The 11,788-nt window shown below is 35.4% G+C and overlaps 1 protein-coding gene across 1 annotated transcript; it reads left to right on the forward strand.

Moving 5' to 3' along the window:
* The first annotated feature begins 307 nt into the window (after window positions 1–307).
* On the forward strand, window positions 308–3,570 carry LOC114172032 (GTP cyclohydrolase 1-like). Its single transcript, XM_028056767.1, has 2 exons — window positions 308–606; window positions 2,384–3,570. Exons 1-2 carry the CDS (start codon window positions 399–401, stop codon window positions 3,568–3,570), a joined length of 1,395 nt encoding a protein of 464 aa, XP_027912568.1. The 5' UTR covers window positions 308–398.
* The last annotated feature ends 8,218 nt before the right edge of the window (window positions 3,571–11,788 follow it).

Raw genomic sequence — 11,788 nt, forward strand, 5'->3', positions numbered from 1 at the left:
ATATATATATATATAAACATTAAGTACTAATCTCAATACATTTTTTCAATATAATTAATAATGAATTTCAATCTATTATTAAATATAATGTTTATCACATTTAATTAATGTCAATTTTGTTTTGGTAATGACGTAACTTATTTATTACATTAATAAATTCACTAAACAATATTATTTAATATTTATGAATAAACATTAATATCATGAAATTCAACAATATTTTCCCACAAAAGTAATCAGATAAAAAAAAGGAAAAGATGCTCTTACTGTGTAGACTGAGACACATTCTTTCTTTCCTTGTCACCACTACACCATCTACGTGTTTTTCTCTATAAATACGAAAAATGTCACCAATAGAAAATGAACAGAACAAGGTGTTTTGCATAAATCGTGTTTGAATGGAGCATTTGGGCGAGGTTGGTTTAAAGTGTGAGAATGGAGTCAGAATGTGTGATGGAAAAGAGTGTTTTGAGAACGAGAGCAGCACAACTTCCATTGAAGGTGCTGTGAAAGTCTTGTTGATGGGTTTAGGAGAAGATATCAATAAAGAAGGCATTAGAAAGACACCACTTCGTGTTGCCAAAGCCCTTCGTGAAGGAACCAGAGGTGACCATTCATTCATTTTCTATTTTGCTTAGTTATAATGAAAGTTTAATGGCTTAAGTATCTTTTTAGTCCCTGAACTTTAACCCAAAATTGGAATTCGTCCCTGGCCGAAACTTTGATAAATTTTGGTCCTAAACTTAAAAAATGAATGAATATAGTCCTTTTAACTCAATTTTGTTAACTTTTTTCTTAGGTTTCGAACGCATTTCTCAGTAAATATTGAGTCGATAATGTGTCAAATGTCGTAAACAACTCCAATATTAATATGAAACACATTTCACATGTTAAAAAAAGTCAATGTAATTGGGTTAAAAGGACTATATTCATTCATTTTTAAAGTTTAGAGAACAAAATTTATCAAAGTTTTGACCAGGGATAAATTTCAATTTTTGGCCAAACTTCAAGGATTAAAAACATACTTAACACAGGTTTAATTTATACCATATGTTTGTTTGAGATATATAGACCTAAACTTGTGTTATTTTAGAACCTAAATCTATAGTTATACAAATAATTTTAAAAATAGCATTACATTTTGAAATGTTTCGTTTTCTTTTTTTTAAACCTAAGCGAAAAGTCTGAAAGTATGAAATTATCATTTTTTTTGGTTCATTTTTGAAAAAGTAACTTACAGGATTTTTTGTTAAAACGAAAAATAATCCTATTTTTCGTTTGTGTTATTACAAGGGTGGAATGAATATTTTACTTTTTCAATTAAATTATTTTTTTTATAAAATTTATAGTTTTCTTCTTTGGATGTGCCGGCACACATTGTACGCTTGTTTTTTTAACCATAACTTCTTTGGATGTGCATTTAACACGTTGTAAGATGCCGACTATTTCTGTCATCCAATCAAAACCATCCTTTATTTTACTCTTTATATTTCATATTTTATATTCTAAACCTTTCACTGATATTTTATGACACCCATTTTTTGTATAATAAAATAAATTACATTTTTAACAAAAAAACTCAAATTTATTAATCTTGTTAAGCCTCATGCAGTGTTTAAGACAATTAAATAGATACTTAACCTTTAGTAATTGACATGTATATATATTTATAAAAAAAAATACTAATGATAATATATATTTATCCTTTATTTTATTTTTCTGTTAAAGTCCACTATATGAGCACCTAATTTGATTAATGCTAACTACACTTAATTAGAAGAAACTGTTATTCCCAGTAGCAATTTAAGTAAATATTTATTTTGAACTGCAATTGTCATCTTTGTGACGACTTTAGTATAATTGAACTTGAATGGAAATTGCTATCCTTTTGACAATTTCAATAATTGAATTTTAAATTAAAGATGTCATCTCTAAAGACTTTAGTGTAATTTATTTTAATTTAAAATTAATTACACAAAACTCAAAAGTCGAAAAACTGACGACTTTAATTCAAAATCAGTTACACTGAAATCGACAAAGAGTATGATAACTTGAGTTTAAAATTAAATTACTCAGGAAATTTTAACTGAAGTCATCGTAGAGAACAGACGATTTCTTCTTATTAAGTTTAATTAGAATTAACCAAATTAGGTCCTTATGACATGGATCTAATTTACAAAAAGTCACCGTTTGTTTTGACAACTACTTCAAAACAAAGTTATGCTTACTTCAAATCGTGTAGGTAATCTTTTTCAAAGAGAACCCAAATTTGTAATTTTGGAAACAAATTGAACCCTCATGAATAAAAAAACTTAGAACTTAAGATACTTTTTAAAACAATATGTACCAGAATTATTGATAAGAAGCTCTTATGATATTTCAGGTTATGTTCAAAGTGTGAAGGAAATTGTGGAAGGTGCATTATTCCCTGAAGTTGGTCTAGACCATACCGAATTCGCTGGTGATGCAGGTGGAGTAGGTGGAGTTGTGATTGTGAGGGACCTTGAGTTTTACTCCTACTGTGAGTCTTGCATGCTACCATTCTATTTCAAGTGCCATGTGGGGTATGTCCCTTCTGCCCAAAGAGTTCTCGGTTTAAGCAAACTCTCCCGTGTCACCAATGTGTTTGCAAAACGTCTCCAAGAACCTCAAAGACTTGCAAATGAGGTGTGTTCTGCTTTGCATGAAGGAATTCAACCCACAGGTGTTGCTGTTGTGTTTCAATGCAAACACATTCCCTTTCCAGACATGGAATCAAACTCTCTTGGCTCAAACCACAAAGGGGTGATGGGGATACTGGTTTCTTCTGGTTCTGGTGTTTTTGAAAACAAAGATGCAAACTTGTGGGCTGACTTTTTTGGCCTCCTTAACTTTAGAGGCATTGACAAGGACAAAATTCTTGATAAGGGGTCAATGGACAACCAATGTTGGTGTCCTTCTTTGTCTTCTAAAGTCTCATCCGAGAACGAAGAGCTGAACCCTGCTATGCTCACTGCAGTAGCTTCAATTCTCAAGTCTTTAGGCGAGGATCCAACTAGGAAGGAATTAGAAGGGACTCCTGCTAGGTATACCAAATGGCTGATGAACTTCAAGTGTAGTAGCATTGAGAGGGTGCTGAATTGTTGGCTTGGGATTCGGACAAATGGTGCTTTGAACACTAATGAGGGGTTAGGTTTTGATGAAAAGCTACAGTCAGAGCTGAACTTGCCTTTTCTGTCACAGTGTGAGCATCATTTGCTTCCATTTCATGGTGTTGTTCACATAGGATACTTCGTTTCCAAAGGGTTTCATCCCATTGAGAAAAGCCTGTTGCAGTCAATAGTGCATTTTTATGGCATTAAGCTGCAGGTTCAAGAAAGGGTGACTAAGCAGATTGCAGAAACTATTTCCCCATTGATTGGTGGAAATGTGATAGTAGTGGTGGAAGCAAGTCACACATGCATGATTTCTCGGGGAATTGAGAAGTTTGGTAGTAATACTGCTACCATTGCTGCCTTGGGACGCTTTTCAACTGACCTTGCTGCAAGAGCTGCGTTCCTGCACAATATTCCAAAGGCCACATATATTTGAGAGCATTAGTAATTGTCTATCTCTGTTTTGGAAGTGTTTCTCAGTTGTTTTATTTTCATGATTTCATGCATATTTATGGTTTGACATCGTTTCTTGTTGTAATAACCCGTTACTACCATGTTAACGGAAACGGGATTTTTGAAGTTTAGTTTGAGTTTAAGTATTTTTACCCAGTTTTCGATATTAATAATTTAAATTCATAAATTTAAGTTGATAGTGGTGTGAGACATTCGGAATTCGTTTTCCTGCAAGTAGGTGTGAAGCTTTTGGTTCTTGCATTGCGTGTATCTACTCACCAACCCAACACTAAAACTCAAATCTGGTCTGGTGTTACAGTGGTACCTTAGCTTCCCACGATGCTTCTATATTGAGTTGGATCAACATTCTCTTCATCAGGATTTATCTCAAGCTTCAATCTTGTTTTAGCAGGAGTGTTGGCAGCATTGCTTTGCTGCATTCCAAATTTTCTCAGCAAGACCTTTGCATACTTAGTCTAATGCAAAACCATCCCACATGAAGTCTGCCTAAACTCAATCCCAAGAAAGTAACTCAGGTTTCTAAGTCACTCATCTCAAACTCCTTTAGAAGAGCACGTTTGCTCAAAGCACCTTATTCTTCTCATTTCTATGCTCAAAGCACCTTGGCTACTGCTCATAAACCTTGACCTTATAAACCCATTTGAGTGCAATTGGTTTCTTGTCTGGTGGCAGCTTGACAAGTTCCCAAGTCTGATTATATTCAATCGAGTCTATCTTTTTGTGCATTGCACTTAACCAATGAGCATCGTTTACTGCATCTAGACTTTTGATGCATTAGTGCTTTCTTTTCCTACTTTGTCTTTCAACCATTCTTTTAAATTTTTCAAATACTTGCAGTACTTCACCTTCCCTCCTCCCTCCTCAACAGATAAACCCGCATTTTATGTGTAATATCATCTATAAAGGTGAGGATATACATATTCCCACCAGGTGTTTCAACCTTCATTGGCCAACAAATATCAAAATACACCACTCCAAGTCTCTCGGTTGTTTTTCCAGCCACAAACTTTTTGAACTTTTATCTGGTCTGCTTCCATTGAATGCATTCTCTGCAAACTCTTCTTCTGGAATCTCAATTGAATGTAGTCCAGTGACAAGATTCTTTTGACTCAACTTATGTAGGTGCTGGAAATTTGGAAATTTATGTGACCAAACCTGTTATGCCATAATCATTCATACAGCAAAGCATTCATGCTTTCGTGTGTTCATACCAACTTTGAATATCCTGCTTTCAGAAAGTTTTGCATGAATAACCAATTCTGATTCTTCTCATATATACTCAAACCTTTCTCCTTGATTTCCATGACAAAGCCTTTCTGTAGGAGTTGTCGAAGACTTAATATGTTCGTTTTCAAGCCTGACGTCACATATAACACATTATCAATGATGGTTTCCCTTCCATTATGGTCCACCAAAACCACTCGTCCCATCCCTTCGGCATTAAGGCTGTTGTTGTCATCAAACCTGATTTTTCCTTGAGATACATCACTAATCTTGATGAACCAATCTCGAATCAAGATACCATGATGAAGTTTCTTGTGAACTTTCACCGCTGGTTTTTGCCATCAGCGGTTTTTTTTTCGCTTTTAGACAAATTGATGTAGGTAGAACAAGGAATAGACTATTCCAAGAACTACAAAACTATAGGGATTCCAATGAATGAATGGAATCCCTACGATGTATTGAATTGAGGAAGAATTACAATATCTTTAAATCAGAATTCACGTGTCTCCACTCTTATTAGAGTTTGCTTATTTATAGAAAAATATAAATACAATACCATAAATAAAATGTTAATGGAATAATCAAAATTAATTCTGATTGTCAATCAGAATTAAACTGATTAGTTGTGATGCAGCTTCCTTATTAATCTTTCTCAATCATAATTAAATTGATTGACTTTGATGCAACTTCCTTATTAATCTTCCTATATCAATTTCCTAGCCTTTAAAAAATCCTTGTCCTCAAGGATTAAAACCTGGATGTTTTTTCTTCAGATCATAGAAGATCTCCCACGTAGCATCTGTTAGTTTTGAAATGGTTGAAATGTCAAGAAGGGAGATGATTTGGCTAGTTAAAAATTTAGACTATCTTTGAAAGCTAAAAACCACCTTTAATTGAATCAATTAGATCACCAAGTTAGGATGTAAACAATACTGAACTTTACACTTTCAATCGATCAAAAACAGAGTTAATCGATTGATTTTACTAAACAGATTCTGTTCTGGTATAATCAACCGATTGAAACAGAAAAACAGTTGACTGCAATACTGGAAAAAATGCAGAAATGCAAATACGAGTTTTAAACTAGTAACAATGCAAAAGATTGATCAAGACAGTTGTCGTAACCGAGATCGCGGCGAGATGGCAAAAATAATTTAAAAAAGGTACAGAGGAGTCGCCACCATAGTTTATTATGGGAAACTATAGAAAAACCTTCAAAGAATGGTCTTCGAAACCAAATTTGGATTTAGGAGTCGGTTACGTGTGGGGAAGGTATTAGCACCCCACAACGCCCATCTTAAGACGGTTCCCTCTTTAATTAAGTGTGCAAGGTAGAATTTTGATGTTTAGAATATTTGTTATTCCCAAAAAAATTAAACAAAATAAAAAAACGCATACAAAAATATTAAAGATTAGAACAAAATTATTTTTTTATTTTTTTTGGCTCGACGAGGATTGTACCTCACTCCTACGTATTTCCATTTGGCAAATCAGGGATAACGTAGTTCTGTATAAAAAATTTGTTGTTTGATATTATTATTTTGTTTTTTTAATTTTCTAGATTTTTATGTATATGTATATTTTATTAAGATCAAGAGAACTCGAGATTCTACATGATAAATATTTAGTTATCAAGCAAATCCGAGATTTGACATGATATTTAAGATGATTTTATAATTTTTTTATTTTTTATTATTACTAATTTTCTTTCAAAAAAAAATTAAAAGCCTATAAAATAGTGTTTTGATTATCAAGCAAGTCCGAGACTTGACATGACATTCACAACTTATAGAAAAGAAAATATAAGTTTTTATTTTATTTATTTATTTATTATTATTTCTTTTAGAGAATTAAAGTCCACGAAAAAAACACCTTTTAAATTACCAAAGATAAAAAAAAGGGGAAGAGAAAGGTTGAGCACATCAATGACAAACCCAAAATCATCTAACATGAGAACCCCAAACACATTTAATCATACAATAATTCAAATAATCATATATTTGATGTTATAAGAGAATCATGAAAAGCATTAGGAGCAAAGAAAATTTACCTTGGTGACCCCTTTTTGTGTGTGCTCTATAATAAAAAAAGAGAGGGGTTTTTCGAATTTTTCTTTCTCTCCATTAGAGAAATTTTGTGTGCTTATATAGGCCCCTTGGGTACCACTGAGATCCGATCCTAGTCTTTAATTATAATAAAATATATGGGGAAGAAATTGGTCTCATTAAATCGTTGCCTAATATCCATGATATTGATTCTAATTATTAACAAAATATTGTTTGTCATTACTAGAATCATATATTCTATCACATAAAGATCATGATCAAATCATAACATATTATTCATATAACTGACTCTAATTATTACGAATATTTTCTTCTAAATATTAAAATCATACAATTCTCTAAAAGCATTATTATCGAGAGTAATTGCTTCTAATTAAAATAATACATTTTCATACTGATAACGGAAAGAGACACATAAGTGTAAATGCAAGATATTTATTCAAATTATTATAAAAAAAATATTGCTCCTAATATTATACCCTTCTCTAAAAACATAAATTATGAAACGTCATTTTCTGACATGTCATGTGAAGAGTGTAAATAGCAAAGAGTAAGGGTGAAAATATGTAAAATATTTGGGCTCATGAAAAAAGCATGATAATTAAAAATAAATTAGATTCTCCTTCCCTTGAGTTTTTTCTTTTTTTCTTTTTTCCCACGGTAGAATTAAAGTTAAAAAAACCTACCATCAATCAAAACATATTTTTTATTTTATTTTATTATTTTTTCTTATTATTATTATATTATATATTATTTTTATTATTATTGTTGTTTTTTTAACCAAACAAATGCATTCATCTGGAAAAAATTGAGTGTTGACAGTTGTCCCTCTTTACTTAGCTTTTGACTAGATAATATGAAAGTGAAATTTTCATATTATCATAGTAAAAGATAGTAAAGATAAAAACACTAATTTCGTTCGGGTTTCAAAAATGAAAAAAGAGAACTCGACCATTGCCTCACAGAGGAACGATATAACCAAAGGAAAAGCTGGGCTCGACCATTGCCTCGCAGAGGGCCAAGATACCAAAAGAAAACCTGGGCTCGACCATTCCCTCGCAGAGGGCCGAGAAACCAAAAGAAACCTGGGCTCGACCATTGCCTCGTAGAAGGCCGAGATATCAAAAGAAAACCTAGGCTAGACCATTGCCTCGTAGAGGGCCGAGATACCAAAAGAAAACCTGGGCTTGACCATTACCTCATAGAGGGCCAATATACCGAAAGAAACCTGGGTTCGACCATTGCCTCGCAGAGGGGTGAGATACCAAAAGAAAACCTGGGCTCGATCATTGCCTCGCAGAGGGCCGATATACCAAAAGAAACTTGGGCTCGACCATTGCCTCGCAGAGAGCCGAGATACCAAAAGAAAACCTGGGCTCGACCATTGCCTCGTAGAGGGCCGAGATACCAAAAGAAAATCTGGGTTCGACCATTGCCTCGCAGATGGTCGAGATACCCAAAGAAAACCTGGGCTTGACCATTGCCTCACAAAGGGCCGAGATACCAAAAGAAAACCTGGCTCGACCATTGCCTCGCAGAAGGCCGAGATACCAAAAGAAAACTTGGGCTCGACCATTGCCTCGTAGAGGGCCAATATACCAAAAGAAACCCAGGCTTGACCATTGCCTAGCAGAGGGCTGAGATAACAAAGGAAAACCTAGGCTCGACCATTGCCTCGCAAAGGGCCGATATAGAACAACAATTTGTTACCACTTTGTGAAGAGGGTTCTAAAATGGAATCAACATGTGAAAGTCGAATTGAATTTTCTGAGAAACAAAACGCATGAATGAAAGAGACTCATTTTTTTTCTTGATATATTTTTTGAACACTGTATGCTAAAATCTACATGAAAAAAAAACGAAACCCAGAAAGTTGCCCCAGGTTGGAAACATGAAGAACAAGATATGACTCAGATGGTTTTGTGAGGGAACCATGATTAACACATCAACAAAGTGAAAAAACCTTACCAATATAGAAACAGGGCGTGGAAACCTTGACAAGGTGTAGAAACCTTAACTAACACAAAAACAAGGTGTGGAAACCTTGACAACATAGAAAGGCGTAGAAACCTTGACTAATACCAAAACAAGATAATCTTGGGCTTGAGGGCTAGACAAAACTAGGCTTGAGAGTTATACAAAACTAAGCTTGGTGGCCAGATAAAACTAGGCTTAGGCCATACTAAATTGGGCTTGATAGGGCCAGATAAATCTGGGCTTGAGGGGCCAGTGGGAAATTGGGCTTAGGAACTAGAAAAGGCTAGGCTTAAGGGCCAATTTGAAACTGGGCTTAGGCTAGATAATCTAGGCTTGGGTGCTAGACAAAGCTAGGCTTGGGGGCTAGACAAAGCTAGGCTTGGGGGCTAGTGTGAAACTGGGCTTGGGCCAGACTAAATTGGGCTTGAGGAGCCAGTACGAAACTGAGCTTAGGGGCTAGACAAAGCTAGGCTTGAGGTGGCCAGATGAAATTGGGCTTTAGGGAGCCAGTGCGAAACTGGGCTTTAGGGGGCCAGTGCGAAACTAGGCTTTAGGTGGCCAGATAAAACTGGGCTTAAGGGGCCAGTGCGAAACTAGGCTTGGGCCAGACTAAACTAGGCTTGAAGGGCCACATAAAACTGGCTTGAGGGGCCAGTGCGAAACTAGGCTTAGGCCAGACTAAACTGGGCTTGAGGGGCTAGATAAATCTGGGCTTAAGGGCTAGGCAAAGCTAGGCTTGAGGTGGCTAGATAAAACTGGGCTTGAGGGGCCAGTGCGAAATTGGGCTTGAGGGCTAGACGAAACTAGGCTTTGTAAGACCCACAAAATTTAAATAATTAAATAACTAATTATTTAATAAATGCGGGTAGGAAAAGAATTTATGGCATTAAATGTCAACCTTCATGACGTGGAATAGTACTAGCTCAAATGGTTGAGAGTACTTGATTGTGTGAGAGGACTTGGGTTTGAGTCCTATGTATGCCATTTATGTGTTATTTATGTGATTTTATATTTTTATATATATAATCATGTTGTGGAATGATATACTAATTAAAATATATTAGTTAGCATGAAACATGAATTAGCATAATGGTTTGGTATTGACTTGGCATTGCATGGTTGTGGGTTCAAGCCTTGGGGAACCCAAATTAAACTTCATTTTTGGCTATTTTTGGATTTGGCTTAGAATTTGAAGGGTTAAAGGAAAACCCTAATAGACATGGCAACAAAGGGGGGGCTGAAAAATAGAACCTAATTAGGACATTGAATGGTAATTAACTTAGGATTAAATCCATTTTCGTTTTTTCTCAATAAACCCACTTTAAGACCATTTTAAAAAGGGTATTTTGAGGTAGGAGAGAAGGTTTGGTTGGGCTATAATTGTGGTTGCAGAAGAGAACACGAAATTGTGAGTTTTGGTGAGTGTTGAGTGAGGTTTTGGGGGTGGAGTTAGAAGAGGAGCAAGAAGGTTATTGGCGATAAAGGAGGAAATAGAGAATTTATCAAATTGAGCAAGGAATCTAGGTTAGGGGAGTTCTTAATGCTTGTTTTTATTTCGCTATCTTGTGAATGTATGATCTGAATCATAATGGAATTATGGAACCTATTTTTCTCTCATTTTTATTCGCGTTTCTGGATTTTCCAGAAACTGCCTGACGGCAGTTCATGAGCCGCCAGGCAACACATATATTGCACAACCCAGTTTTTGTTGTTTTTATATTTTTGTGTCCCCTGTGATGTTGCCATGGTGATTTATATGCATGAACATTAATTCTATATTGTAAATGTCTGTGGGTAATATTTATATCTTGAGTGTATGAATATTGCGTGAACTTGGGGATTTAGGGTTCATGTTGGGGTTGGTGATGAATCAATATGGAATTGGTAATTTATAGATGAGTCGTGGTATAAAAACAAATAGTGTTCATATGAATACAGTTTGTTCTTTGTATGATGTGTGCAATGAAGTCTATGACAATATAATGGGTGTTGTAATTGGGATATTAGGGTGCATTTCAGTGCTGGAAAAACCTGGGCAGAACCTAGATATACATGCACCGCCTGGCGGTATAAGAACTGCCGCCAGGCGACTCGCCAGTTTAGCTTGCTATATGATTTTTGTATGAAATTTGCATCCTTAGTTATTTGAATGTTGAATTATTATGTATATGATTTAAATGGAGCATGTAGTTGCAAGTGGCATGATAGGGACTAAATAAGGTTAATGAAAGCGAAAGTAGAAATGATGATATGATGTATTAGATGTGTTAATTGGATTGTTTTATGAAATGAGCTATATTCCAGAAAGTATGCTAATTTGGGAAAATGAGGAGTGTAAATTAGCATGTGGCATTATTGTTGAAGAGATGGTATGCTAATAAATGAGAAAAATGCCAAGTGCAGTGTGTGAAGTGCAATTCAGTTTGATGAACATGTCTAGATGAATGAAAATTATGTTTATTAGGGGTGTAGCTAATATTCTACATTGTTTGTGTTTTTTTTAAGAAGTGTGTGCAACATTGGTAATTATTATTTGCATGATTAAATGGTGTGTATGATAACCTGGTGATAGAATCGTGCTTGGTGTGACATAATTGTTCTATATTTTGGTGTGTTGTATGAATTGGGATGCTTGAGATCTATTTAACGTGCCAAAGAAACCAGTAGCATTGCGCTACTGGTATGGCGCCTGGTGGGTAGCTCATGCCGCCAAGTAGTAGAGTCACAATCCAGTGGCAGTAGTCATTGTGCGCACAAGGCGCCTGGAAGTAGGGATGGTTCTGCCAGGCGAAATGGTGCAGCTAAAGCCCTGATGGTGCGTGGTGCCTGGCGGCAGGCTTGAGGTCTGCCAGGCAGTGACGGTACAGCAGAATTCCTGATAGCGCTTGGCGCCTGGCGGTGTAGGATGCCCGC

The sequence above is a fragment of the Vigna unguiculata genome, unplaced genomic scaffold, assembly GCF_004118075.2.
Source record: "Vigna unguiculata cultivar IT97K-499-35 unplaced genomic scaffold, ASM411807v1 contig_476, whole genome shotgun sequence".
Classification (NCBI taxonomy): Eukaryota; Viridiplantae; Streptophyta; class Magnoliopsida; order Fabales; family Fabaceae; genus Vigna; species Vigna unguiculata.

What these genes read in the sequence shown, in the direction of transcription:
- LOC114172032 (XM_028056767.1), top strand. Translation starts at nt 399, where the DNA reads ATGGAGCATTTGGGCGAGGTTGGTTTAAAGTGTGAGAATGGAGTCAGA. An exon ending in CCTTCGTGAAGGAACCAGAG is followed by an intron (nt 607 to 2,383) that starts GTGACCATTCAT and finishes ATGATATTTCAG; the next exon opens with GTTATGTTCAAAGTGTGAAG.